The sequence below is a fragment of the Petromyzon marinus genome, chromosome 61 (assembly GCF_048934315.1).
Source record: "Petromyzon marinus isolate PM22_M1 ecotype Great Lakes invasive population chromosome 61, UKy_Petmar_22M1.pri1.0, whole genome shotgun sequence".
Taxonomy (NCBI): Eukaryota; Metazoa; Chordata; class Hyperoartia; order Petromyzontiformes; family Petromyzontidae; genus Petromyzon; species Petromyzon marinus.
This window is the reverse complement of record NC_133727.1, coordinates 2101877-2126292: the sequence shown is the minus strand read 5'-3', so window position 1 is coordinate 2126292 and position 24416 is coordinate 2101877. Positions and strand designations below refer to the sequence as shown.

Sequence of the window (24416 nt, the reverse complement as noted above, 5' to 3'; positions counted from 1 at the left end):
GGGTGAGCAAGGGGGGGTGAGCAAGGGGGGGTGAGGGAGGGGGTGAGCAAGGGGGGTGAGTGTGAGAGAGTGAGCGAGGTGGGTGAGGGAGGGGGTGAGCGAGGGAGGGTGAGAGGAGTGAGGGGGTGAGTGTGAGGGGGGTGAGCAAGGGGGTGAGTGAGAGGGGGTGAGTGAGAGGGGGTGAGTGTGAGGGGTGAGTGTGAGGGTTGAGTGAGAGGGGGTGAGTGAGAGGGGTGAGTAAGAGGGTGAGTGAGAGGGTGAGTGAAAGGGGGTGAGTGTGAGGGGTGAGTGAGAGGGTGAGTGTGAGGGGGTGAGTGTGAGGGGGTGAGTGAGAGGGTGAGTGAGAGGGGGTGAGTGTGAGGGGTGAGTGTGAGGGTTGAGTGAGAGGGGGTGAGTGAGAGGGGTGAGTAAGAGGGTGAGTGAGAGGGTGAGTGAAAAGGGGTGAGTGTGAGGGGTGAGTGAGAGGGTGAGTGTGAGGCGTGAGTGGGAGGGGTGAGTGTGAGGGGTGAGTGAGGGGGTGAGTGAGAGGGGTGAGTGTGAGGGGTGAGTAAGAGGGTGAGTGAGAGGGTGAGTGAAAGGGGGTGAGTGTGAGGGGGTGAGTGAGAGACTGAGCGTGAGGGGGTGAGTGAGAGGGGTGAGTGTGAGGGGGTGAATGTGAGGGGGTGAGTAAGAGGGTGAGTGAGGGGGTGAGTGTGAGGGGGTGAGTGAGAGGGGTGAGTGAGAGCGGTAAGAGGGTGAGTGTGAGGGGTGAGTGAGAGGAGTGAGTGAGGGGGGGTGAGTGTGAGAGGGTGAGTTTGAGAGGGTGAATGTGAGGGGGTGAGTGAGACGGTGAGGGGGTGAGTGAGAGGGGTGAGTGAGAGGGGTGAGTGTGAGGGGTGAGTGAGAGAGGGTGAGTGAGAGGGGGTGAGTGTGAGGGGGTGAGCGTGAGGGGTGAGTGAGAGGGGTGAGTGAGAGAGGGTGAATGTGAGGGGGTGAGTGAGAGGGGTAAGGGGGTGAGTGAGAGGGGTGAGTGAGAGGGGTGAGTGAGAGGGGTGATTAAGAGGGTGAGTGAGGGGGGTGAGTGAGAGGGGGTGAGTGTGAGGGGGTGAGTGTGAGGGAGAGAGGCTGAGTGAGAGGGGTGAGTGAGAGGGGTGAGCGTGAGGGGTGAGTGAGAGAGGGTGAGTGAGAGAGGGTGAATGTGAGGGGGTGAGTGAGAGAGGGTGAGTGAGAGGGGTGAGTGAGAGAGGGTGAATGTGAGGGGATGAGTGAGAGGGTGAGGGGGTGAGTGAGAGGGGTGATTGTGAGGGGTGAGTGAGAGGGGTGAGTAAGAGGGTGAGTGAGGGGGATGAGTGAGAGGGGGTGAGTGTGAGGGGGTGAGTGTGAGGGAGAGAGGCTGAGTGAGAGGGGTGAGTGTGAGGGGTGAGCGTGAGGGGTGAGTGAGAGAGGGTGAGCGTGAGGGGGGTGAGTGAGCAGTGAGGGAGGGGTTAGAGGGTGAGCTATGGGGCGGAGACAGTGAGAGAGGAAGTGAGGGGAGGGGTGAGGGGGGGGGTCAGGTGAGGGTTTGGATACGGAACTGAGGACCCAGCTCGAAGCGGCGGGGAGTGTACAGTGTGTGTACAGTGAGTGTACAGGGGTGAGTGTGTGTACAGTGTGTGTACAGTGAGTGTACAGGGGTGAGTGTGTGTACAGTGTGTGTACAGTGAGTGTACAGGGGTGAGTGTACAGGGGTGAGTGTACAGGGTTGAGTGTACAGGGGTGAGTGTGTGTACAGTGAGTGTACAGGGGTGAGTGTGTGTACAGTGAGTGTACAGGGGTGAGTGTGTGTACAGTGTGTGTACAGGGGTGAGTGTGTGTACAGTGAGTGTACAGGGGTGCGTGTGTGTACAGGGGTGAGTGTGTGTACAGTGAGTGTACAGGGGTGAGTGTGTGTACAGGGGTGAGTGTGTGTACAGGGGTGAGTGTGTGTACAGTGAGTGTACAGGGGTGAGTATGTGTACAGTGAGTGTACAGGGGTGAGTGTGTGTACAGTGAGTGTACAGGGGTGCGTGTGTGTACAGGGGTGAGTTTGTGTACAGTGAGTGTACAGGGGTGAGTGTGTGTACAGGGGTGAGTGTGTGTACAGTGAGTGTACAGGGGTGAGTATGTGTACAGTGAGTGTACAGGGGTGAGTGTGTGTACAGTGAGTGTACAGGGGTGAGTGTGTGTACAGGGGTGAGTGTGTGTACAGTGCGTGTACAGAGGTGAGTGTGTGTACAGTGAGCGTACAGGGGTGAGTGTGTACAGTGAGTGTACAGGGGTGAGTGTGTGTACAGTGAGTGTACAGGGGTGAGTGTGTGTACAGGGGTGAGTGTGTGTACAGTGAGTGTACAGGGGTGAGTGTGTGTACAGGGGTGAGTGTGTACAGTGAGTGTACAGGGGTGAGTGTGTGTACAGTGTGTGTACAGGGGTGAGTGTGTGTGTACAGGGGTGAGTGTGTGTACAGTGAGTGTACAGGGGTGAGTGTGCGTGTACAGGGGTGAGTGTGTGTACAGTGAGTGTACAGGGGTGAGTGTGTGTGTACAGGGGTGAGTGTGTGTACAGTGTGTGTACAGGGGTGAGTGTGTGTACAGTGAGTGTACAGGGGTGAGTGTGTGTACAGTGAGTGTACAGGGGTGAGTGTGTGTACAGTGAGTGTACAGGGGTGAGTGTGTGTACAGTGTGTGTACAGAGGTGAGTGTGTGTACAGTGAGCGTACAGGGGTGAGTGTGTACAGTGAGTGTACAGGGGTGAGTGTGTGTACAGTGCGTGTACAGGGGTGAGTGTGTGTACAGGGGTGAGTGTGTGTACAGTGAGTGTACAGGGGTGAGTGTGTGTACAGGGGTGAGTGTGTGTACAGTGAGTGTACAGGGGTGAGTGTGTGTACAGGGGTGAGTGTGTGTACAGTGTGTGTACAGGGGTGAGTGTGTGTACAGTGAGTGTACAGGGGTGAGTGTGTGTACAGTGAGTGTACAGGGGTGAGTGTGTGTACAGGGGTGAGTGTGTGTACAGTGAGTGTACAGGGGTGAGTGAGTGTACAGGGGTGAGTGTGTGTACAGTGAGTGTACAGGGGTGAGTGTGTGTACAGGGGTGAGTGTGTGTAAAGTGTGTGTACAGGGGTGAGTGTGTGTACAGTGAGTGTACAGGGGTGAGTGTGTACAGGGGTGAGTGTGTGTACAGTGTGTGTACAGGAGTGAGTGTGTGTACAGTGAGTGCACAGGGGTGAGTGAGTGTACAAGGGTGAGTGTGTGTACAGTGAGTGTACAGGGGTGAGTGAGTGTACAGGGGTGAGTGTGTGTACAGGGGTGAGTGTGTGTACAGTGAGTGTACAGGGGTGTGTGTACAGGGTGAGTGTGTGTACAGTGAGTGTACAGGGGTGAGTGTGTGTACAGGGGTGAGTGTGTGTACCGGGGTGAGTGTGTGTACAGTGAGTGTACAGGGGTGAGTGTGTGTACAGGGTGAGTGTGTGTACAGTGAGTGTACAGGGTGAGTGTGTGTACAGTGAGTGTACAGGGGTGAGTGTGTGTACAGGGGTGAGTGTGTGTACAGTGAGTGTACAGGGGTGAGTGTGTGTACAGGGTGAGTGTGTGTACAGTGAGTGTACAGGGTGAGTGTGTGTACAGTGAGTGTACAGGGGTGAGTGAGTGTACAAGGGTGAGTGTGTGTACAGTGTGTGTACAGGGGTGAGTGTGTGTACGGGGTGAGTGTGTGTACAGGGATGAGTGTGTGTACAGTGAGTGTACAGGGGTGAGTGTGTACAGTGTGTGTACAGGGTGAGTGTGTGTACAGTGAGTGTACAGGGGTGAGTGTGTGTACAGTGTGTGTACAGGGGTGAGTGTGTGTACAGTGTGTATAGTGTGTGTACAGGGGTTAGTGTGTGTACAAGGGTGTGTTTGCGAGGGTGAGTGTGCGAGGTTGTTTACAAGAGTGTGTGTGTGTGTACAAGAGTCTGTGTGTGTACAAGAGTGTGTGTACATGAGTGTGTGTGTACAAGAGTGTGTGTGTACAAGAGTGTGTGTGTACTTGAGTGTGTGTGTACATGAGTGTGTGCGTGTACAAGAGTGTGTGTGTGTGTGTACAAGAGTGTGTGTGTGTATACAAGAGTGTGTGTGTATACAAGAGTGTGTGTGTACATGAGTGTGTGTGTACATGAGTGTGTGTGTGTATACAAGAGTGTGTGTGTACATGAGTGTGTGTGTGTATATACAAGAGTGTGTGTGTACATGAGTGTGTGTGTGTACATGAGTGTGTGTGTACAAGAGTGTGTGTGTATGTGTTGGAGACGCTGCTGCTGAGACATCTATTTTGACCACGTAGTTCGTGAAGCCTTCAATAACTGTACCGGGGGAAACTCCATTTGGTAAAGATTTAATGGGAGGCTGATCGATGCCCGGGTGCGGTCAAGGGATGGCTCCCTATTGCTCAACCACGTTATGTATGCCGATGATTTGGTAATAGCTGCTCATTCAGAGGAGGAGTTGGAGACGCTGCTGCTGAGACTGGAGCGTGCCACTAAGAGATGAGGCCTTACCATCAGCCCCACCAAAACTAAGCACCTGCCTGGGTATTTTGTACCATCGGACACTCCACCCCCACAACTCCCAATCGGTGATGGGGCAGTTGTGGAGAGAGTGGAGAGTTTCCCATACCTGGCCAGTGTGCTTATGACGGGCTCCGGTTTAACAGCAGAGGTCTCACTCCGCATCAGTTGAGCGGCAATATATTTTAATCGGTTGCGTAACGCTGTGTGGAAGCTACCTGGTCTGTCGCTCCGCACGAAGCTTCAGGTCTTCTCGGCCACGGTCATTCCCTCCCTTCTCTACGCTTGCGAAACGTGGACCCCCCTAATGGAACATCTTCGCCGGTTAGAAACATTTAGGCTAGCCTGCCTAGGATCCATCCTGGGTTTAACCAGGCTGGATTGTGTGAGGAGCTCACAAATCTTTGAAAGATCTGGGCAAGGTCCCATCGGTGAGCTCCTCCGGCAGGCAAGGCTGCGTTGGCTGGGTCATGTAGCCTGCATGCCCAGCCACCGCAGGCCAAAACAGCTTTTGTTCGGCCGGATCGAGGGGGCTAAACGGGTGCGGCACGGGATAGAAAAGAGATGGAGTGATGTGGTACAGGAGGACGTGGAGCTGAGTGGACTTGCCGATGACTGGTACCAGCGGTGTCAAGATCGGCCTTTGTGGAGGAGGCTCGTGAAGGACGCTACTGGGCAATTGGAGGCAGTCGCCCTCCAACAACAACGGAGGGTGGAGGAGCGACGCTCACAACAACGAGCGGAGCGCCGGGTGGCTAAAGCACAGCAAGTTGGCACAGTAGGGGGCACAGGTGGTGCATCAGCCAGTCATCTCAGTCATTCGACCTGTGGCACCTGGGTCTGCCCCATGACCTCCTGCCAGTGGGCGTTCGACACTTCACGTGGCCTCAAGGTGCACATAGCCTGGCACAAGCGTCGTGGTGACGTCACCGCCACTTAGTGGTGAATGGCGGTTGTTGTTGTGTACAAGTGTGTGTGTGTACAAGTGTGTGTGCAAATGTGTGTGTACAAGTGTGTGTGTGTGTACAAGTGTGTGTGTGTGTGTACAAGTGTGTGTGTACAACCTGACTACCCGAGTTCGATTCCTGCACGCGGCCAACGCCAGTGACGATTATTTGAACTGTGTCTGCCTCCCCTATGCCATGCATCAAAATCGTCACTGGGGAGACAAAGGCGCTCGCTAACCACACTTTCCCCAGCAGCCTGTGAAGGCCACTTGGGGGATCTTTGTCTTTATTTGTTTACGCATCTGTATCTAAACCGAGGTTAATGTGGTCTCTGTGTGAACAGGTAGCTGGAGTCCCATCAACTCACCACACTTGTGAACCTGGTAAATCAAAACTCAGTGTATATGAGTCTGTGTTTCTGTGTGTAAGTCTGTGGGTCTTTGTGCGAGTCTGTGGGTTCTCCATGTGAGTCTATGGGTCTATGTGTGAGTCTGTGGGTCTCCATGTGAGTCTATGGGTCTATGTGTGAGTCTGTGGGTCTCCATGTGAGTCCATGGGTCTATGTGTGAGTCTGTGGGTCTCCGTGTGAGTCTATGGGTCTATGTGTGAGTCTGTGGGTCTCTGTGTGAGTCTCTGGGTCTGTGTGAGTCTATGGGTCTGTGTGTGAGTCTATGGGTCTTCGTGTGAGTCTATCGGTCTGTGTGTGAGTCTATGGGTCTCCATTTGAGTCTATGGGTCTCTGTGTGAGTCTATGGGTCTGTGTGTGAGTCTATGGGTCTGTGTGTGAGTCTATGTGTCTCTGTGTGAGTCTATGGGTCTGTTTGTGAATCTATGGGTCTCCGTGTGAGTCTATGGGCCTGTATGTGAGTCTATGGGTCTGTGTGTGAGTCTGTGGGTCTCTGTGTGAATCTATTAGACCCACTGTGGTTGGGGCTGAAACCCCGTTTGGAACCCAGGATCTCAACTGTGACAGCTCAACGTCTCTGACACGGCCATTATGAACACCTAAGAGAGAGAGAGAGAGACACCCCGAGTCAGGGCTCGAACCGAGGTTCTCAGCAGCGTTTCACTCGGGGGTGCCTGAGCTCTGAGCCCGTTGGCCACTTATCACTCCACGCGGTTAATTTCCGCGAAATGACGGAACTGACATCAGCTGGGAATGGGAAGTGTTTCTTTATACAAACGCAGTGCTGCAACACAACTGTCTGCCAATCACTCAGCTGGGATCAGCAACATCGCCCCCTGGGTAGTAGCAGCAGGAACATCGCCCCCTGGGTAGTAGCAGCAGCAACATCGCCCCCAGGGTAGCAGTAGCAGCAACATCGTCCCCTGGGTAGTAGCAGCAGCAACATCGTCCCCCTGGGTAGCAGCAGCAGTAGCAGCAACATCGTCCCCTGGGTAGTAGCAGCAGCAACATCGCCCCCTGGGTAGTAGCAGCAGCAACATCGCCCCCAGGGTAGCAGTAGCAGCAACATCGTCCCCTGGGTAGTAGCAGCAGCAACATCGTCCCCCTGGGTAGCAGCAGCAGCTACATCGCCCCCTGGGTAGTAGCAGCACAAACATCGTCCCCCTGGGTAGCAGTAGCAGCAACATCGTCCCCTGGGTAGTAGCAGCAGCAACATCGTCCCCTGGGTAGTAGCAGCAGCAGCAACATCGCCCCCTGGGTAGTAGCAGCAGCAACATCGTCCCCTGGGTAGTAGCAGCAGCAACATCGCCCCCTGGGTAGTAGCAACAGCAACATCGCCCCCTGGGTAGTAGCAACAGCAACATCGCCCCCTGGGTAGTAGCAACATCAACATCGCCCCCTGGGTAGTAGCAGCAGCAACATCGTCACTCTGGGTAGTAGCAGCAGCAACATCGCCCCCAGGGTAGCAGTAGCAGCAACATCGCCCCCTGGGTAGTAGCAGCAGCAACATCGTCCCCCTGGGTAGCAGCAGCAGCAATGTTGCCCCCTGGGTAGTAGCAGCAGCAACATCGTCCCCCTGGGTAGCAGCAGCAGTAGCAGCAACATCGTCCTCTGGGTAGTAGCAGCAGCAACATCGCCCCCTGGGTAGTAGCAGCAGCAGCAACATCGCCCCCTGGGTAGTAGCAGCAGCAACATCGCCCCCTGGGTAGTAGCAACAGCAACATCGCCCCCTGGGTAGTAGCAGCAGCAATGTTGCCCCCTGGGTAGTAGCAGCAGCAACATCGCCCCCTGGGTAGTAGCAGCAGCAGCAGCAAAAACATTTTTGGATACTGCCAAAAAGGTCCCATAGAAACAGTGACCACATTTGTTCACCACGTGGAGACTTTTCTTCATCGGCCAATTTGTACTCCTGTTGTAAATGTTGTTGTGGGTTTGCTCTCTAACACCCAACCGGTTAGTGCTGAACTAGTAACGAATTGGCATATTTTGTTTACGTGACAAACTTTACTAATTGGCTGTGTCGGGTGGTGGCGGGTTTAACGACACATTTATATTTACGTGATTTGATCTGACCCAAAAAAAAAACACCCCCTCTTATGGACAACATCTGTCGTGGAAGTCTGCGAGTTGAACGCTTTTCTCTCGCTCAGGTGATCTGACCCCCAAAAAATCCAAATCTGATTATGAATCGTGATACTAAATGATTGTGATACCTATGTTGCTGCTGCTGCTGCGACACTAGCCCAGGGAGGGGCAGGGGGGAGATTGGGCAACCTACGGGTCCGGAGCCACATGCACCCTTCCTAAGGACTTGATCCGTGACGTTATTTGTTGAGGACCGCCATCTCGTAACCACCACCGCAGTGCATTGCGGCTCCTGGAACTTTGGGAGTTTTCGTTGTTTCCACCGAATTCAGAAAAATAATGCCACCTCTTGTTACTCTGTTTGCCGAGCCCTGCCACCAGCTGGTGCTGTCGCCTGCGCCGGGGGTGCTGATTCCTCCTCCCCCTCGTCCTTGAGGAGGATGCGCTACAACGGGAAGGAGCTGGCCTGGCTGGCTAGGCAGCCTCGCGGCTTCCAGCGAGAGGGGCAGCTACTCGCGGGGAGCGTCCCCCCAGGAAGCCTCATTCACCGACGGCCAGGTAAGGCCCCCCACAATGATGTTGGATCTGGACTTGTCTTCCTGCAGACGTCCATGTTATTTGCCCCCTTGTTTTCCATCCCCCGCCTTCCCATCGTGACACCACCATCACTTAGTGGCGAATGGCGGGTTGTTGTTTTGTGTGTACACGTGTGTCTTTTGTGTGCGTGTGGAAACGCGCAGTCCTCTCGGAACGCTGGGGCCGTCTCAGAGGGAACCTTCTGTTCCTGCTCAAGTCACGTCACAAGGTGACCTTCACACCAGTGGGGGGGTCAATGAGTGGTGCACTAATTGGGTCGTGAGTTCATTTGGTCATGGGGGGCATCACCCCATTTTCCGGGTCGTTTGGTTGCACCCACGGGGGAAGGGGAGTTCACACAACGCCTGCGAGTGATTGACCAACCCTCGCTGCTGCCGCCTCTACAGCGCCGGATCACAAACAGGCAGCCACGTGCAGCAGCGTAGCCGCCAGCGCCGCCGCCGCCGCCGCCGCCGCCGCCGCCACTCAGCGTGCGTGTTGCGTGTTTCTGTGCGAAGGAGTCGGACGCAGATGAGGTGGTGGTGTTGGAGAGGTGCGTCATTTGTACGGACAACGACGGGCCGAACTGCGGTCTCACCATCAGTGAGTGGGCACGCCCGGCACGGCACGCCACGGCACGCCACGCCTAGCCTCACTCTTGGCCGTGTGTGCGTGTGGGTGTTTGAGCGTGAGAGTGAGCGGGTAGGTGGGTGTTTGAGCGTGAGAATGAGCGGGTAGGTGGGTGTTTGAGCGTGAGAGTGAGCGGGTGGGTGGGTGGTTGAGCGTGAGAGTGAGCGGGTAGGTGGGTGTTTGAGCGTGAGAGTGAGCGGGTGGGTGTGTGTTTGAGCGTGAGAATGAGCGGGTAGGTGGGTGGTTGAGCGTGAGAGTGAGCGGGTACGTGGGTGTTTGAGCGTGAGAGTGAGCGGGTAGGTGGGTGTTTGAGCGTGAGAGTGAGCGGGTGGGTGTGTGTTTGAGCGTGAGAATGAGCGGGTAGGTGGGTGGTTGAGCGTGAGAGTGAGCGGGTACGTGGGTGTTTGAGCGTGAGAGTGAGCGGGTAGGTGGGTGTTTGAGCGTGAGCGGGCGGGTGGGTGTTTGAGCGTGAGAGTGACCGGGTAGGTGGGTGGTTGAGCGTGAGAGTGAGCGGGTGGGTGGGTGGTTGAGCGTGAGAGTGAGCGGGTAAGTGGGTGTTTGAGTGTGAGAGTGAGCGGGTGGGTGGGTGTTTGAGCGTGAGAGTGAGCGGGTGGGTGGGTGTTTGAGCGTGAGAGTGAGCAGGTGGGTGGGTGGTTGAGTGTGAGAGTGAGCGGGTAGGTGGGTGTTTGAGCATGAGAGTGAGCGGGTAGGTGGGTGTTTGAGTGTGAGAGTGAGCGGGTAGGTGGGTGTTTGAGTGTGAGAGTGAGCGGGTAGGTGGGTGTTTGAGCGTGAGAGTGAGCGGGTGGGTGGGTGTTTGAGCGTGAGAGTGAGCGGGTGGGTGGGTGTTTGAGCGTGAGAGTGAGCGGGTAGGTGGGTGTTTGAGCGTGAGAGTGAGTGGGTAGGCGGGTGGTTGAGCGTCAGAGTTTGTTGGGGGGCCAACGACATGGCCCACTCACAGGCCCTGGGTAGATCTCGACTGTCTGCCCCCACTTACCCCCCACCCCTCTGCCCCCCGCACCCCCCACAGGTTTCCCAGGCCCCGGGGTGTCTCTGTACCTGGAGGCCCCCGGCCGCTCGGAGCGCGACGCGTGGAGCCGCGCGCTGGGCCGCGCCAGCGCCGAGGCCCTGGCGGCCCGCGTGGCGGCGCTCCGCGCGGCCATCTCCGGCCTCCGCGGCCTCGGCCCGCTGGCCCCCGGCGCCCCCAGCACCCCTCAGCCCCCCGGCCCCCGGGAGGGCGGCAACCCGGCGCTGGAGTTGAGCATCGGTGATTTGGCACGGACTAGCGGCGGAGCGGCCGTGTGTACTCACCGTGTGTGTGTGTGTACTCACCGTGTGTGTGTGTGTACTCACCATGTGTGTGTGTGTGTACTCACCGTGTGTGTGTGTGTACTCACCGTGTGTGTACTCACCGTGTACTCACCCTGTGTGTGTGTACTCACCGTGTACTCACCGTGTGTGTGTGTGTGTACTCACCGTGTACTCACCCTGTGTGTGTGTACTCACCGTGTGTGTGTGTACTCACGGTGTGTGTGTGTACTCACTGTGTGTGTGTGTACTCACTGTGTGTGTGTGTACTCACGGTGTGTGTGTGTGTGTACTCACGGTGTGTGTGTGTACTCACAGTGTGTGTGTGTACTCACCGTGTGTGTGTACTCACCATGTGTGTGTACTCACCGTGTACTCACCGTGTGTGTGTGTAATCACCGTGTACTCACCGTGTGTGTGTGTACTCACCGTGTGTGTGTGTACTCACCGTGTACTCACCGTGTGTGTGTGTAATCACCATGTACTCACCGTGTGTGTGTGTACTCACCGTGTGTGTGTGTACTCACAGTGTGTGTGTGTGTACTCACCCTGTGTGTGTGTACTCACCGTGTACTCACCGTGTGTGTGTACTCACCGTGTGTGTGTGTACTCACCGTGTACTCACCGTGTGTGTACTCACCGTGTGTGTGTGTGTGTACTCACGGTGTGTGTGTGTGTACTCACCGTGTGTGTGTGTGTGCTCAGCTTGCCGGGGGTTGCCGTGCGGGCCAGGGGACAGTCCCCCGAGTCCGTTTGCCCGTGTCTACGCCCAGCGTGCACACGCCCAGACGTGGACGCTCCACTCGCGCACGGAGACCATCGAGGCACCGCACCGAGCACCCCACCGCACGCCGCACCACGCGCCACACTACACCGCACTACACCGCACCACACCACACGCCACACTACACCGCACTACACCGCACCGCACTACCCCACACGCCACACTACACCGCGCTACACCACACACCACACTACACCGCACTACACCACACGCCGCACTACACCGCACTACACCGCACTACACCACACGCCACACTACACCGCACTACACCACACTACACCACACGCCACACTACACCGCCCTACACCACACACCACACTACACCACACTACACCACACTACACCACACGCCACACTACACCGCCCTACACCACACTACACCACACGCCACACTACACCACACTACACCACACGCCACACTACACCGCACTACACCACACTACACTACACCGCACTACACCACACTACACCACACGCCGCACTACACCGCACTACACCACACGCCACACCACACGCCACACTACACCACACTACACCACACGCCACACCACATGCCACACTACACCGCACTACACCACACGCCACACTACACCACACTACACCACACGCCGCACTACACCGCACTACACCACACGCCACACCACACGCCACACTACACCGCACTACACCACACGCCACACTACACCGCACTACACCACACTACACCACACTACACCACACGCCACACTACACCACACTACACCACACTACACCACACTACACCACACGCCACACTACACCGCACTACACCACACGCCACACTACACCACGCCAAGCAGCACCACACACCGCACCATGCACCACACCACGCATTGCACCACACCGCCCCACGCACTGCCGCACCGCACACCGCACCATTCACCGCACCTTGCCTCGGACCCCACTGCACTTTGCATATCCCATACCGCACGCTGTCCACCCAGCACCATGCACCACACTCGATCTACTTGCTATACATGGTGTGTGTGTTTGGTGTGGGTGTATATGGTGACTATGCACAGGGAGTGGTGCATATGGTGAGTGTACACGGTGCGGTGTGCATGGGGTGGGTGTGTATGGTGAGTATACACTGTGTAGGTGTGTATGGCGAGTATACACTGTGCAGGTGTGTATGGTGAGTATACACTGTGTGGGTGTCTATGGTGTGTATGGTGAGTGTACACTGTGTGGGTGTGTATGGTGAGTATACACTGTGTGGGTGTGTATGGTTTGGGTGTGTATGGTGCGTGTACACTGTGTAGGTGTGTATGGTGAGTGTACACTGTGTGGGTGTGTATGGTGTGGGTGTGTATGGTGAGTATACACTGTGTAGGTGTGTATGGCGAGTATACACTGTGTAGGTGTGTATGGTGAGTATACACTGTGTGGGTGTGTATGGTGTGTATGGTGAGTGTACACTGTGTGGGTGTGTATGGTGAGTATACACTGTGTGGGTGTGTATGGTTTGGGTGTGTATGGTGCGTGTACACTGTGTAGGTGTGTATGGTGAGTGTACACTGTGTGGGTGTGTATGGTGTGGGTGTGTATGGTGAGTATACATGGTGTGGGTGTGCATGGTGTAGGTGTGTATGGTGAGTATACATGGTGTGGGTGCGTACGGTTAGTGTACACTGTGTGGGTGTGTATGGTGAGTATACATGGTGTGGGTGTGTACGGTGAGTATACACTGTGTAGGTGTGTATGTTGAGTATACATGGTGTGGGTGTGTACGGTGAGTGTACACTGTGTGAGTGTACATTGTGTGGTGTGTATGGTGTAGGTGTGTATGGTGAGTATACATGGTGTGGGTGCGTACGGTTAGTGTACACTGTGTGGGTGTGTATGGTGAGTATACATGGTGTGGGTGTGTACGGTGAGTATACACTGTGTAGGTGTGTATGTTGAGTATACATGGTGTGGGTGTGTACGGTGAGTGTACACTGTGTGAGTGTACACTGTGTGGTGTGTATGGTGAGTGTACACTGTGTGGGTGTGTATGGTGAGTATACATGGTGTGGGTGTGTACGGTGAGTGTACACAGTGTGAGTATACATGGTGTGGGTGCTTACAGTGAGTGTACACTGTGTGGTGTGTATGTTGAGTGTACACTGTGTGGGTGTGTATGGTGTGGGTTTGTATGGTGAGTATACATGGTGTGGGTGTGTATGGTGAGTGTACACTGTGTGAGTATACATGGTGTGGGTGTGTATGGTGTGGGTGTGTATGGTGAGTATACATGGTGTGGGTGCGTACGGTGAGTGTACACTGGGTGTGTACGGTGAGTATACACTGTCTGGGTGTGTATGGTGAGTGTACACTGTGTGAGTATACATGGTGTGGATGTGTATGGTGAGTGTACACTGTGTGAGTATACATGGTGTAGCTGTGTATGGTGAGTATACACTGTGTGAGTATACACTGTGTAGGTGTGTACGGTGAGTGTACATGGTGTGGGTGCGTACGGTGAGTGTCCACGGCGCGGTGCGGTGAGTGCAGGCGACGTGTGCGCCCGAGTTCCTGGCGAGCGCCGCGTTCTTCTGCGCTCCGCGCCCCCTGAGGATCTGCGTCTCCGTGTGCGACTCCCGCGACCGGAGTGGTCCCGACGGAGTGAGGAAGCACCGCACCCTGGCACCGCACTTAGACACCCAACTCGCTAACGAGTTGTATATAACTGACTGTACATTTGGAGTTTGCGGTGTCTCTCTCTCTCTCCCCGTGGTAGCGTGAATTCATCTCCGGGTCTTCCGGTTTTCCCCTCCACATTTAGAATCAACGTCACGCGTTTGGAGTAGTTGCCTGCTGCTGTACACTTCCACGCGATGATGATGATGATGACATCAACCACCCTGCTGAGCGATCATTTGTGGCCTGAAAAAGAGCTCTGTAGCTCAGTGGGCCTTGCCCAGAAAAACTAAATAATAATAAACAGCACTTGCCCCAACAGTCTGTTAAGGCTACACGGGGGACATTTGTCTTTGTCGTGCCCAGGTGAAGGTTCTGGGAAAGGTGGAATGTTCGGTGGAGGAACTTCTGCGTGACGGAGGCAAGATAAGCCTCCCTTTGAAGTGAGCTCAACACCACCCACCTCACTCTTACCCTGACCCTGACTTTGACCTCGCCGCTCATGAGCCGACCATGGCTTGATCCTGACCCCCGACCCTGGCCTCTCCTGAATTGATCCTGACCCTGATCTGACCTCTTCTCTGTTGCAATTGTATTTCCTGTGCAGTCATTGGTGACCAGGGTGAGACCATCATCTCACAGCCACAGCTCCTTGTCTGTGAGTCCATGGCTCTCTGAGTGAGTCCATGGCTCTCTGTGTGAGTCTATGGGTCTCTGTGTGAGTCTATGGGTCTCTGTGTGAGTCTGTATCTCTGTGTGAGTCTATGGGTCTCTGTGTGAGTCTGTGGGTCTCTGTGTGAGTCTATGGGTCTCTGTGTGAGTCTATGGGTCTGTGTGTGAGTCTATGGGTCTCTGTGTGAGTCTATGGGTCTCTGTGTGAGACTATGGGTCTCTGTGTGAGTCTATGGGTCTCTGTGTGAGTCTATGGGTCTCTGTGTGAGTCTATGGGTCTCTGTGTGAGTCTGTGGGTCTCTCTGTGAGTCTATGGGTCTCTGTGTGAGTCTATGGATCTGTGTGTGAGTCTAAGGGTCTCTGTGTGAGTCTATGGGTCTCTGTGTGAGTCTATGTGTCTCTGTGTGAGTCTATATGTCTCTGTGTGAGTCTATGGCTCTCTGTGTGAGTCCATGGGTCTCTGTGTGAGTCTATGGGTCTCTGTGTGAGTCTATGGGTCTGTGTGTGAGTCTATGGGTCTCTGTGTGTGAGTCTATGGGTCTCTGTGTGAATCTATGGGTCTGTGTGAGTCTATGGGTCTCTGTGTGAGTCTATGGGTCTCTGTGTGAGCCTATGGGTCTCTGTGTGAGTCTGTGTCTCTGTGTGAGTCTATGGGTCTCTGTGTGAGTCTGTGGGTCTCTCTGTGAGTCTATGGGTCTCTGTGTGAGTCTATGGATCTGTGTGAGTCTAAGGGTCTCTGTGTGAGTCTATGGGTCTCTGTGTGAGTCTGTGTGTCTCTGTGTGAGTCTATATGTCTCTGTGTGAGTCTTTAGCTCTCTGTGTGAGTCCATGGGTCTCTGTGTGAGTCTATGGGTCTCTGTGTGAGTCTATGGGTCTCTGTGTTAGTCTATGTGTCTCTGTACGAGTTTATGGGTCTCTGTGTGAGTCCATAGCTCTCTGTGTGAGTCTATGGCTCTCTGTGTGAGTCTATGGGTCTCTGTGTGAGTCTATGGGTCTCTGTGTGAGTCCATGGCTCTCTGTGTGAGTCCATGGCTCTGTGTGAGACTATGGATCTCTGAGTTTGTGGATATCTCTCCGGGTCTCACACAGAGATCCATAGATCTTTGTGTGAGACCCGGTTAGCGCTACGCTCCGCTATGAACCTGGTGACCCGGGTTCGATTCCCGCTCACGGCCAACACCGGTGACGATTATCGGAACCAGTCATGGGCCTCCCCTAGGTCGACTCAGCCTCAAATGAGGACCTGGTGCGGCATGTAAACATCGCCACTGGGGAGAGAAAGGCGGCCGGGCGTGGTGCTGGCCACCCACGCCCTCATGTGCCATGCTGGCCTTCATAGGTGCTCGCAAACAGCACTTACCCCAACAGTCTGTTACAGGCTATACAGGGGATCTTTGTTGCGTGAGTCTATGGGTTTCTCTGTGAGTCTATGGGTATTTCTTTGAGTCTATAGGTCTCTGTGAGTCTGTGGGTTTCTCTGTCAATTAATGGGTCTCAGTATTAGTCTATAGGTGTATGTGCGAGTCTATGGGCCTCTGTGTAAGTCTATGGGTCTCAATGTGAGTCTATGGGCCTCTGTGTAAGTCTATGGGTCTCTGTGTAAGTCTATGGGTCTCAATGTGAGTCTATGGGCCTCTGTGTAAGTCTATGGGTCTCAATGTGAGTCTATGGGTGTCTGTGTAAGTCTATGGGGTCTCAATGTGAGTCTATGGGTCTCTGTGTAAGTCTATGGGTCTCAATGTGAGTCTATGGGCCTCTGTGTAAGTCTATGGGTCTCAATGTGAGTCTATGGGTCTCTGTGTAAGTCTATGGGTCTCAATGTGAGTCTATGGGTGTCTGTGTAAGTCTATGGGGTCTCAATGTGAGTCTATGGACCTCTGTGTAAGTCTATGGGTTTTAATGTGAGTGTATGGGTCTCTGTGTAAGTCTATGGGTCTCAATGTGAGTCTATGGGTCTCTGTCTCTGCAGATCGGACCAGGGAGTGAGCGCTGGTGAGGTGAGACTGCAAGGTTGGGCGAGCGACAGTGGTGAGGAGACGATGGCTTCCTCACCACTACTGGTGAGGAGGAACGGCAGATTGGATCACGTGTCATGACCCTACCCCCATAGCCCATACCTCTACCCCCTCTCTCTCTCTACCCCCATACCCCTACCACCCCCCTCTCTCTTCCCCCATACCCCTACCACCCCTCTCTCTCTACCCCCATACCCCTACCACCCCTCTCTCTCTCTACCCCCATACCCCTACACCCCTCTCTACCCCCATACCCCTACCACCCCACTCTCTCTTCCCCCATACCCCTACCACCCCTCTCTGTATGCCCCCATACCCTTACCACCCCTCTCTCTACCCCATAGCCCTACCACCCCTCTCTCTCTACCCCCATAGCCCATACCCCTACCCCCCCCCCTATCTCTACCCCCATACCCCTACCACCCCTCTCTCTCTACCCCCATAGCCCTACCACCCCTCTCTCTCTACCCCCGTAACCCACACCCCTACCACCCCCCCTATCTTTACCCCCATAGCCTATACCCCTAACCCCCTCTCTCTACCCCCATACCCCTACCACCCCTCTCTCTACCCCCATAGCCCTACCACCCCTCTCTCTCTACCCCCGTAGCCCACACCCCTACCACCCCCCCCCCATCTCTACCCCCATACCCCTACCACCCCTCTCTCTACCCCCAAAGCCCTACCACCCCTCTCTCTACCCCCATAGCCCTACCACCCCTCTCTCTCTACCCCCGTAGCCCACACCCCTACCACCCCCCCCCCCTATCTCTACCCCCATACCCCTACCACCCCTCTCTCTCTACCCCCATACCCCTACCACCCCTCTCTCTACCCCCATAGCCCTACCACCCCTCTCTCTCTACCCCCATAGCCCATACCCCTACCCCCCCTATCTCTACCCCCATACCCCTACCACCCCTCTCTCTCTACCCCCATAGCCCTACCACCCCTCTCTCTCTACCCCCGTAGCCCACACCCCTACCATCCTCCCCTATCTCTACCCCCATAGCCTATACCCCTACCCCCCTCTCTCTACCCCCATACCCCTACCACCCCTCTCTCTACCTCTACCCCCATAGCCTATGCCCCTACCCCCCCTCTCTCTACCCCCATACCCCTACCACCCCTCTCTCTCTCTCTCTACCCCCATATCCCATACCCCTACCACCCCCCCTCTCTCTACCCCATAGCCCATACCCCTACCCCCCTCTCTCTCTACCCACGGAGCCCATACCCCTACCACTACCCACAACCCATACCCTATACACCAGCACCATCACTGTGTATCCATACTGCAGTAATACAAATTCATTACCAGTTACCCCCCTGCCCCCCCCCTTCCGCTGCCCCCCCCTGCCCACGCCCCCCCCCCCCCCCGCTCCCCCCCCCTACCCCAAGGCTGTCCAGGGCCCTCGTGAGATGTCCGGGTGGCGAGCAAAGCGCTACCACAGCCTCCTCCATGACGAGTTCCTCAGGACCAGTGAGCGATGGCATCACCACCGCCACCATCATCGCCATCATCGTCGTCATCGTCATCATCGCTAACATCGTGACTAACATCATCGCTAACATCATCATCACGAACATCATCATTGCTCACATCATTACCAACATCATCACTAACATCACCACCATCATCACGATTGCAAACATCATTACTAACACGTCACCACCATCACTAATATCGTCATGACTAACGTCATCACTAACATCACCAGCATCATCTTCATGATCATTACAAACATCACTAACATCACCATCATCAATAACAACATTATTAACATCGTTTTAACTAACATCATCATCATCGCTGGCAGTGCATGCGTAAGTGTGCGACTGAGTGGATGAGTGAGTGAATGAACGATTGAGCGAGTAAGTGAATGAGTGAGTGAGCAGGCGAGGTAAATAGTGAGTGTGTGTGTCTGTGTATGTGTGTGTGTTTGGTGGAGCGATAGTGTAGCGGTTAGCACGCTGCGCTATGAACCCGTCAACATGGGTTCGATTCCCGCTCACGGCCAACACCGGTGACGATTATCTGAACCGGTCCTGGGACTCCCCTAGGTCGACTCAGTCTCGAATGAGTACCTGGTGCGGTGTGTAAACATCGCCACTGGGGAGACAAAGGCGGTCGGGCGTGGTGCTGGCCACCCACCCCCTCGTGTGCCGTTCCGGCCTTCATAGGTGCTGCTCGTCAACAGCACTTGCCCCAACAGTCTGTTAAGGCTACATGGGGGATCTTTGTGTCTGTGTCCGTATGCAGCCTTGATAGGCGCTGCCGCTCACTAACAGGCATTTGCCCCAGTACCCTGTGTGGGCCATATGGGGGGGGGGGGGGGGGGGGGGCTTTAGCTTTAACTTTTTGCGTAAGTCGGTGAGTTGGTGAGTGAGTGCATGAGTAGATGAAGGAATAAGCGAGTGGGTGAGTGAGTAAGCGACGAACGAGGGAGCGAGTGGGTGAGCGTAGCAGCGAGCGCGTGTGCGCGCGTACACGTGCCTGTCTGCGCACGTGTCCATGCGTACGTACTCCATGTTGAACTTCTTCCGCACCGTACGGAGCCGGCCGAGCTTATCGGAGGCACGCGGCCCCGGCAGGCGCTGCCACTCGCGGACAGGCAACACGGGGAATGGGAACGTTGCCTCTGTCTCGTCGACAGTGTTTTGCAACGAGTGCGTGCGCACGTACCGCGTGCCGGGCCACGTGGAGTCACCGCGGCGGCCGCTCCTCGCGGTGCAGGAGCGCATGGCCGAGTCGCGTCTGTCCTTCCACGTTCCACGCCAGCTGCTGCAGATGAGACTCCGCCAGCTGTCGGCGTGGTGCGGTCACTCGCATGCGCACGCAGAGACGCGGAGAGGCACGCGCGGGGGGACGCGGGCAGGGACGCGCGCAGAGACACGCAGACGGAATGAGAATGAGCTGTAAAGCCTCTTTTTCACGGATGTCCTGTAGGGGCACGGGGTAAGAACGTTACAACACAGGGAGCGATGCAGAGACGCGCGTGCAGAGACACGGGTAGAGGCATGGAGAGACACAGAGGCACACGGACTTGTGTGTACCCTCCCTGTGCGTACCCCACACTGTGTGTACTCCCCCTGTGTGTACTCCCTGTGTGTACCACCTGTGTGCACTCCCTGTGTGTACACTCCCTGTGTGTACACACTGTGTGTACTCCCTGTGTGTACCCTCCCTGTGTGTACCCTCCCTGTGCGTACCCCCGTAGTGTAGCAGTTAGCGCTACGCTGCGCTATGAACCCGGCGACACGAGTTCGATTCCCGCTCACGGCCAACACCGGTGACGATTGTCTGAACCGGTGCCGGGCCTCCCCTAGGTCGACTCAGCCTCAAATGAGTACCTGGTGCGGCGTGTAAACATCGCCACTGGGGAGACAAAGGCGGTCGGGCGTGGTGCTGGCCACCCACCCCCTCGTGTACCGTTCCGGCCTTCATAGGTGCTGCTCGCTGACAGCACTTGCCCCTACAGTCTGTTAAGGCTACACGGGGAATCTTTGTCTTTGTTGTGTACTCCCCCTGTGTGTGCTCCCTGTGTGTACTCCCTGTGTGTACACCCTGTGTGTACTCACCCTGTGTGTACTCCCCTGTGTGTACCACCTGTGTGTACCACCTGTGTGTACCACCTGTGTGTACTCCCTGTGTGTACACCCTGTGTGTACCCACTGTGTGTACTCCCTGTGTGTACTCCCTGTGTGTACTCCCTGTGTGTACTCACCCTGTGTGTACTCCCTGTGTGTACTCCCTGTGTGTACTCCCCTGTGTGTACTCACCCTGTGTGTACTCCCCTGTGTGTACTCCCTGTGTGTACTCCCCTGTGTGTACTCACCCTGTGTGTACTCACCCTGTGTGTACTCCCCTGTGTGAACTCCCTGTGTGTACTCCCTGTGTGTACCCCCACACTGTGTGTACTCCCCTGTGTGAACTCCCTGTGTGTACTCACCCTGTGTGTACTCCCCTGTCTGTACTCACCCTGTGTGTACCACCTGTGTGTACTCCCTGTGTGTACTCCCTGTGTGTACTCACACTGTGTGTACACACTGTGTGTGCTCCCCTGTGTGTACTCCCTGTGTGTACTCCCTGTGTGTACACACTGTGTACCACCTGTGTGTACTCACCCTGTGTGTACTCACCCTATGTGTACTCCCTGTGTGTACTCCCCTGTGTGTACTCCCTGTGTGTACTCCCTGTGTGTACTCCCTGTGTGTACCACCTGTGTGTACACACTGTGTGTACACACTGTGTGTACTCCCTGTGTGTACTCCCTGTGTGTGTACTCCCTGTGTGTACTCACTGTGTGTACTCCCTGTGTGTACTCCCTGTGTGTACTCACACTGTGTGTACTTCCTGTGTGTACTCCCTGTGTGTACCACCTGTGTGTACCACCTGTGTGTACTCCCTGTGTGTACCCCCACACTGTGTGTACTCACCCTATGTGTACTCCCTGTGTGTACTCCCCTGTGTGTACTCACCCTGTGTGTACTCCCTGTGTGTACCACCTGTGTGTACACACTGTGTGTACACACTGTGTGTACTCCCTGTGTGTACTCCCTGTGTGTGTACTCCCTGTGTGTACTCACTGTGTGTACTCCCTGTGTGTACTCCCTGTGTGTACTCACACTGTGTGTACTTCCTGTGTGTACTCCCTGTGTGTACCACCTGTGTGTACCACCTGTGTGTACTCCCTGTGTGTACCCCCACACTGTGTGTACTCACCCTGTGTGTACTCCCCTGTGTGTACTCACTGTGTGTACTCCCTGTGTGTACGCCCTGTGTACTCACTGTGTGTACTCCCTGTGTGTACTCCCCTGTGTACTCACTGTGTGTACTCCCCGTGTGTACTCCCTGTGTGTACCACCTGTGTGTACCACCTGTGTGTACTCCCTGTGTGTACTCACCCTGTGTGTATTCCCCCACACTGTGTGTACTCACACTGTGTGTACTCCCTGTGTGTACTCCCTGTGTGTACCACCTGTGTGTACCACCTGTGTGTACTCCCTGTGTGTACTCCCTGTGTGTACTCCTTGTGTGTACTCACCCTGTGTGTACTCACACTGTGTGTACCCCCACACTGTACCACCTGTGTGTACCACCTGTGTGTACCACCTGTGTGTACTCCCTGTGTGTACTCACCCTGTGTGTACTCACACTGTGTGTACCCCCACACTGTACCACCTGTGTGTACCACCTGTGTGTACCACCTGTGTGTACTCCCTGTGTGTACTCCCTGTGTGTACCACCTGTGTGTACTCACACACTGTACCACCTGTGTGTACTCCCTGTGTGTACTCACCCTGTGTGTACTCACACTGTGTGTACCCCCACACTGTACCACCTGTGTGTACCACCTGTGTGTACCACCTGTGTGTACCACCTGTGTGTACCACCTGTGTGTACCACCTGTGTGTACTCCCTGTGTGTACTCCCTGTGTGTACTCCCTGTGTGTACCACCTGTGTGTACCACCTGTGTGTACCACCTGTGTGTACTCCCTGTGTGTACCACCTGTGTGTACCACCTGTGTGTACCACCTGTGTGTACCACCTGTGTGTACTCCCTGTGTGTACCACCTGTGTGTACTCCCTGTGTGTACCACCTGTGTGTACCACCTGTGTGTACTCCCTGTGTGTACTCCCTGTGTGTACCACCTGTGTGTACCACCTGTGTGTACCACCTGTGTGTACCACCTGTGTGTACCACCTGTGTGTACCACCTGTGTGTACTCCCTGTGTGTACCACCTGTGTGTACCACCTGTGTGTACCACCTGTGTGTACCACCTGTGTGTACTCCCCCTGTGTGTCCCCGGTGGCACAGCGGTTAGCGCCGCGCTACGAACCTGGCGACCCGAGTTCGATTCCTGCTCACGGCCAACGCCGTTGACGATTATCTGAACCGGTCCTGCATGTGGAGGTCGACTCAGCCTCAAATGAGTACCTGGTGCGGTGTGTAGTAAACATCGCCACTAAGGGAAGACAAAGGCGGCCGGGCGTGGTGCTGGCCACCCACCCCCTCGTGTGGTGCACCTGCTTTGTAGGTGCTACCCGCTAACAGCACTTGTCCCAACAGCCCGTTAAAGGCTACACGGGGGAACTTTGTCTTTTTTAACCCCTGTGTGTTTGTCCCCTTGACCTGCCAGGCTCTCTCTACTGCAAAGTGTGGACCCCCTACTTCCCGCCCGCGTGGAAGAGCGGCGCCAACGCCTCCTGGCCCTGGGCAGAGAGCAAATGGAGGCCTACACGGAGGCCCTCACCAGCCTGCACGCTCACCACGGTGACTCGCCACACTCCTCACCACCGTGGCTCGCCGCACTCCTCACCGCCACGCCCACCAGGCTCGGTGTGTAGGTGCCTGCTAGCACCACCTTGCCCCAAAGGTCTGCTGAGGCTATGTGGGGGATCTTTGCCTTTGTGCAGGGCCGAGCTTCAAGGCGAGCCGTCTGCGGAGGGAGCGAGCACTCGCCTTCGTGCCCATCAACCTCCACGTGCAGCGCCTGCGCGTGCAGGATGCGCACACGCGTCGCGGTACGGTGGCAGAGACACGCGCACGCAGAGACACGGGGACGACACGCAGAGACACGGGGACGACACACAGAGACACGGGGACGACACGCAGAGACACGGGGACGACACGCTCACACAGAGACGCGGGGACGACACGCGCACGCAGAGACACGGGGACGACACGCAGAGACACGGGGACGACACGCAGAGACACGGGGACGACACGCAGAGACACGGGGACGACGCGCACACAGAGACACGGGGACGACACGCACACAGAGACACGGGGACGACATGCGCACACAGAGACACGGGGACGACGCGCACACAGAGACACGGTGACGACACGCAGAGATACGGGGACGACACGCAGAGACATGGGGACGACGCGCACACAGAGACACGGGGACGACGCGCACACAGAGACACGGGGACGACACTCAGAGACACGGGGACAACACGCTCACACAGAGACACGGGGACGACACGCTCACACAGAGACACGGGGACAACACGCTCACACAGAGACACAGGGACGACACGCAGAGACACAGGGATGACGTGCACACAGAGACACAGGGACGACGCTCACACAGAGACACAGGGGCGACGCTCACACAGAGACACGGGGACGACACGCAGAGACACGGGGACGACACGCAGAGACACGGGGACGACACGCTCACACAGAGACACAGGGACGACACGCAGAGACACGGGGACGACGCGCACACAGAGACACAGGGACGACGCTCACACAGAGACACAGGGGCGACGCTCACACAGAGACACGGGGACGACACGCAGAGACACGGGGACGACACGCAGAGACACGGGGACGACACACAGAGACACGGGGACGACACGCTCACTCAGAGACACGGGGACGACACGCGCACTCAGAGACACGGGGACGACACACAGACACGGGGACGACACACAGAGACACGGGGACGACACACGCACACAGAGACACGGGGACGACACGCGCACTCAGAGACACGGGGACGACACACAGAGACACGGGGACGACACGCTCACACAGAGACACGGGGACGACACCCTCACGCAGAGACACGGGGACGACACGCTCACACAGAGACACGGGGACGACACACAGAGACACGGGGACGACACGCGCACACAGAGACACGGGGACGACACACAGAGACACGGGGACGACACGCGCACACAGAGACACGGGGACGACACACAGAGACATGGGGACGACACCCTCACGCAGAGACACGGGGACGACACACACACCAGAGACACGGGGATGACACGCTCACACAGAGACACGGGGACGACA

At 56.0% G+C, this 24416-nt stretch overlaps 1 protein-coding gene across 1 annotated transcript in view; it reads left to right on the top strand.

Annotated features, from left to right (window-relative positions):
* Window positions 1-1538: 1538 nt before the first annotated feature.
* LOC116955734 (inositol polyphosphate-4-phosphatase type I A-like) overlaps window positions 1539-24416 on the top strand; it is a 40105-nt gene continuing 17227 nt past the window's right edge. The window contains exons 1-14 of the mRNA XM_032977003.2: window positions 1539-1587; window positions 5825-5864; window positions 8354-8530; window positions 8713-8777; window positions 9067-9151; window positions 10206-10442; window positions 11189-11307; window positions 13782-13892; window positions 14274-14350; window positions 16549-16639; window positions 17996-18077; window positions 19252-19411; window positions 22741-22874; window positions 23018-23125. Coding sequence (XP_032832894.2) covers window positions 8413-8530; window positions 8713-8777; window positions 9067-9151; window positions 10206-10442; window positions 11189-11307; window positions 13782-13892; window positions 14274-14350; window positions 16549-16639; window positions 17996-18077; window positions 19252-19411; window positions 22741-22874; window positions 23018-23125 — 1387 coding nt within the window. The 5' untranslated portion in view covers window positions 1539-1587; window positions 5825-5864; window positions 8354-8412. The remainder of the gene's footprint in view (window positions 1588-5824; window positions 5865-8353; window positions 8531-8712; window positions 8778-9066; window positions 9152-10205; window positions 10443-11188; window positions 11308-13781; window positions 13893-14273; window positions 14351-16548; window positions 16640-17995; window positions 18078-19251; window positions 19412-22740; window positions 22875-23017; window positions 23126-24416) is intronic.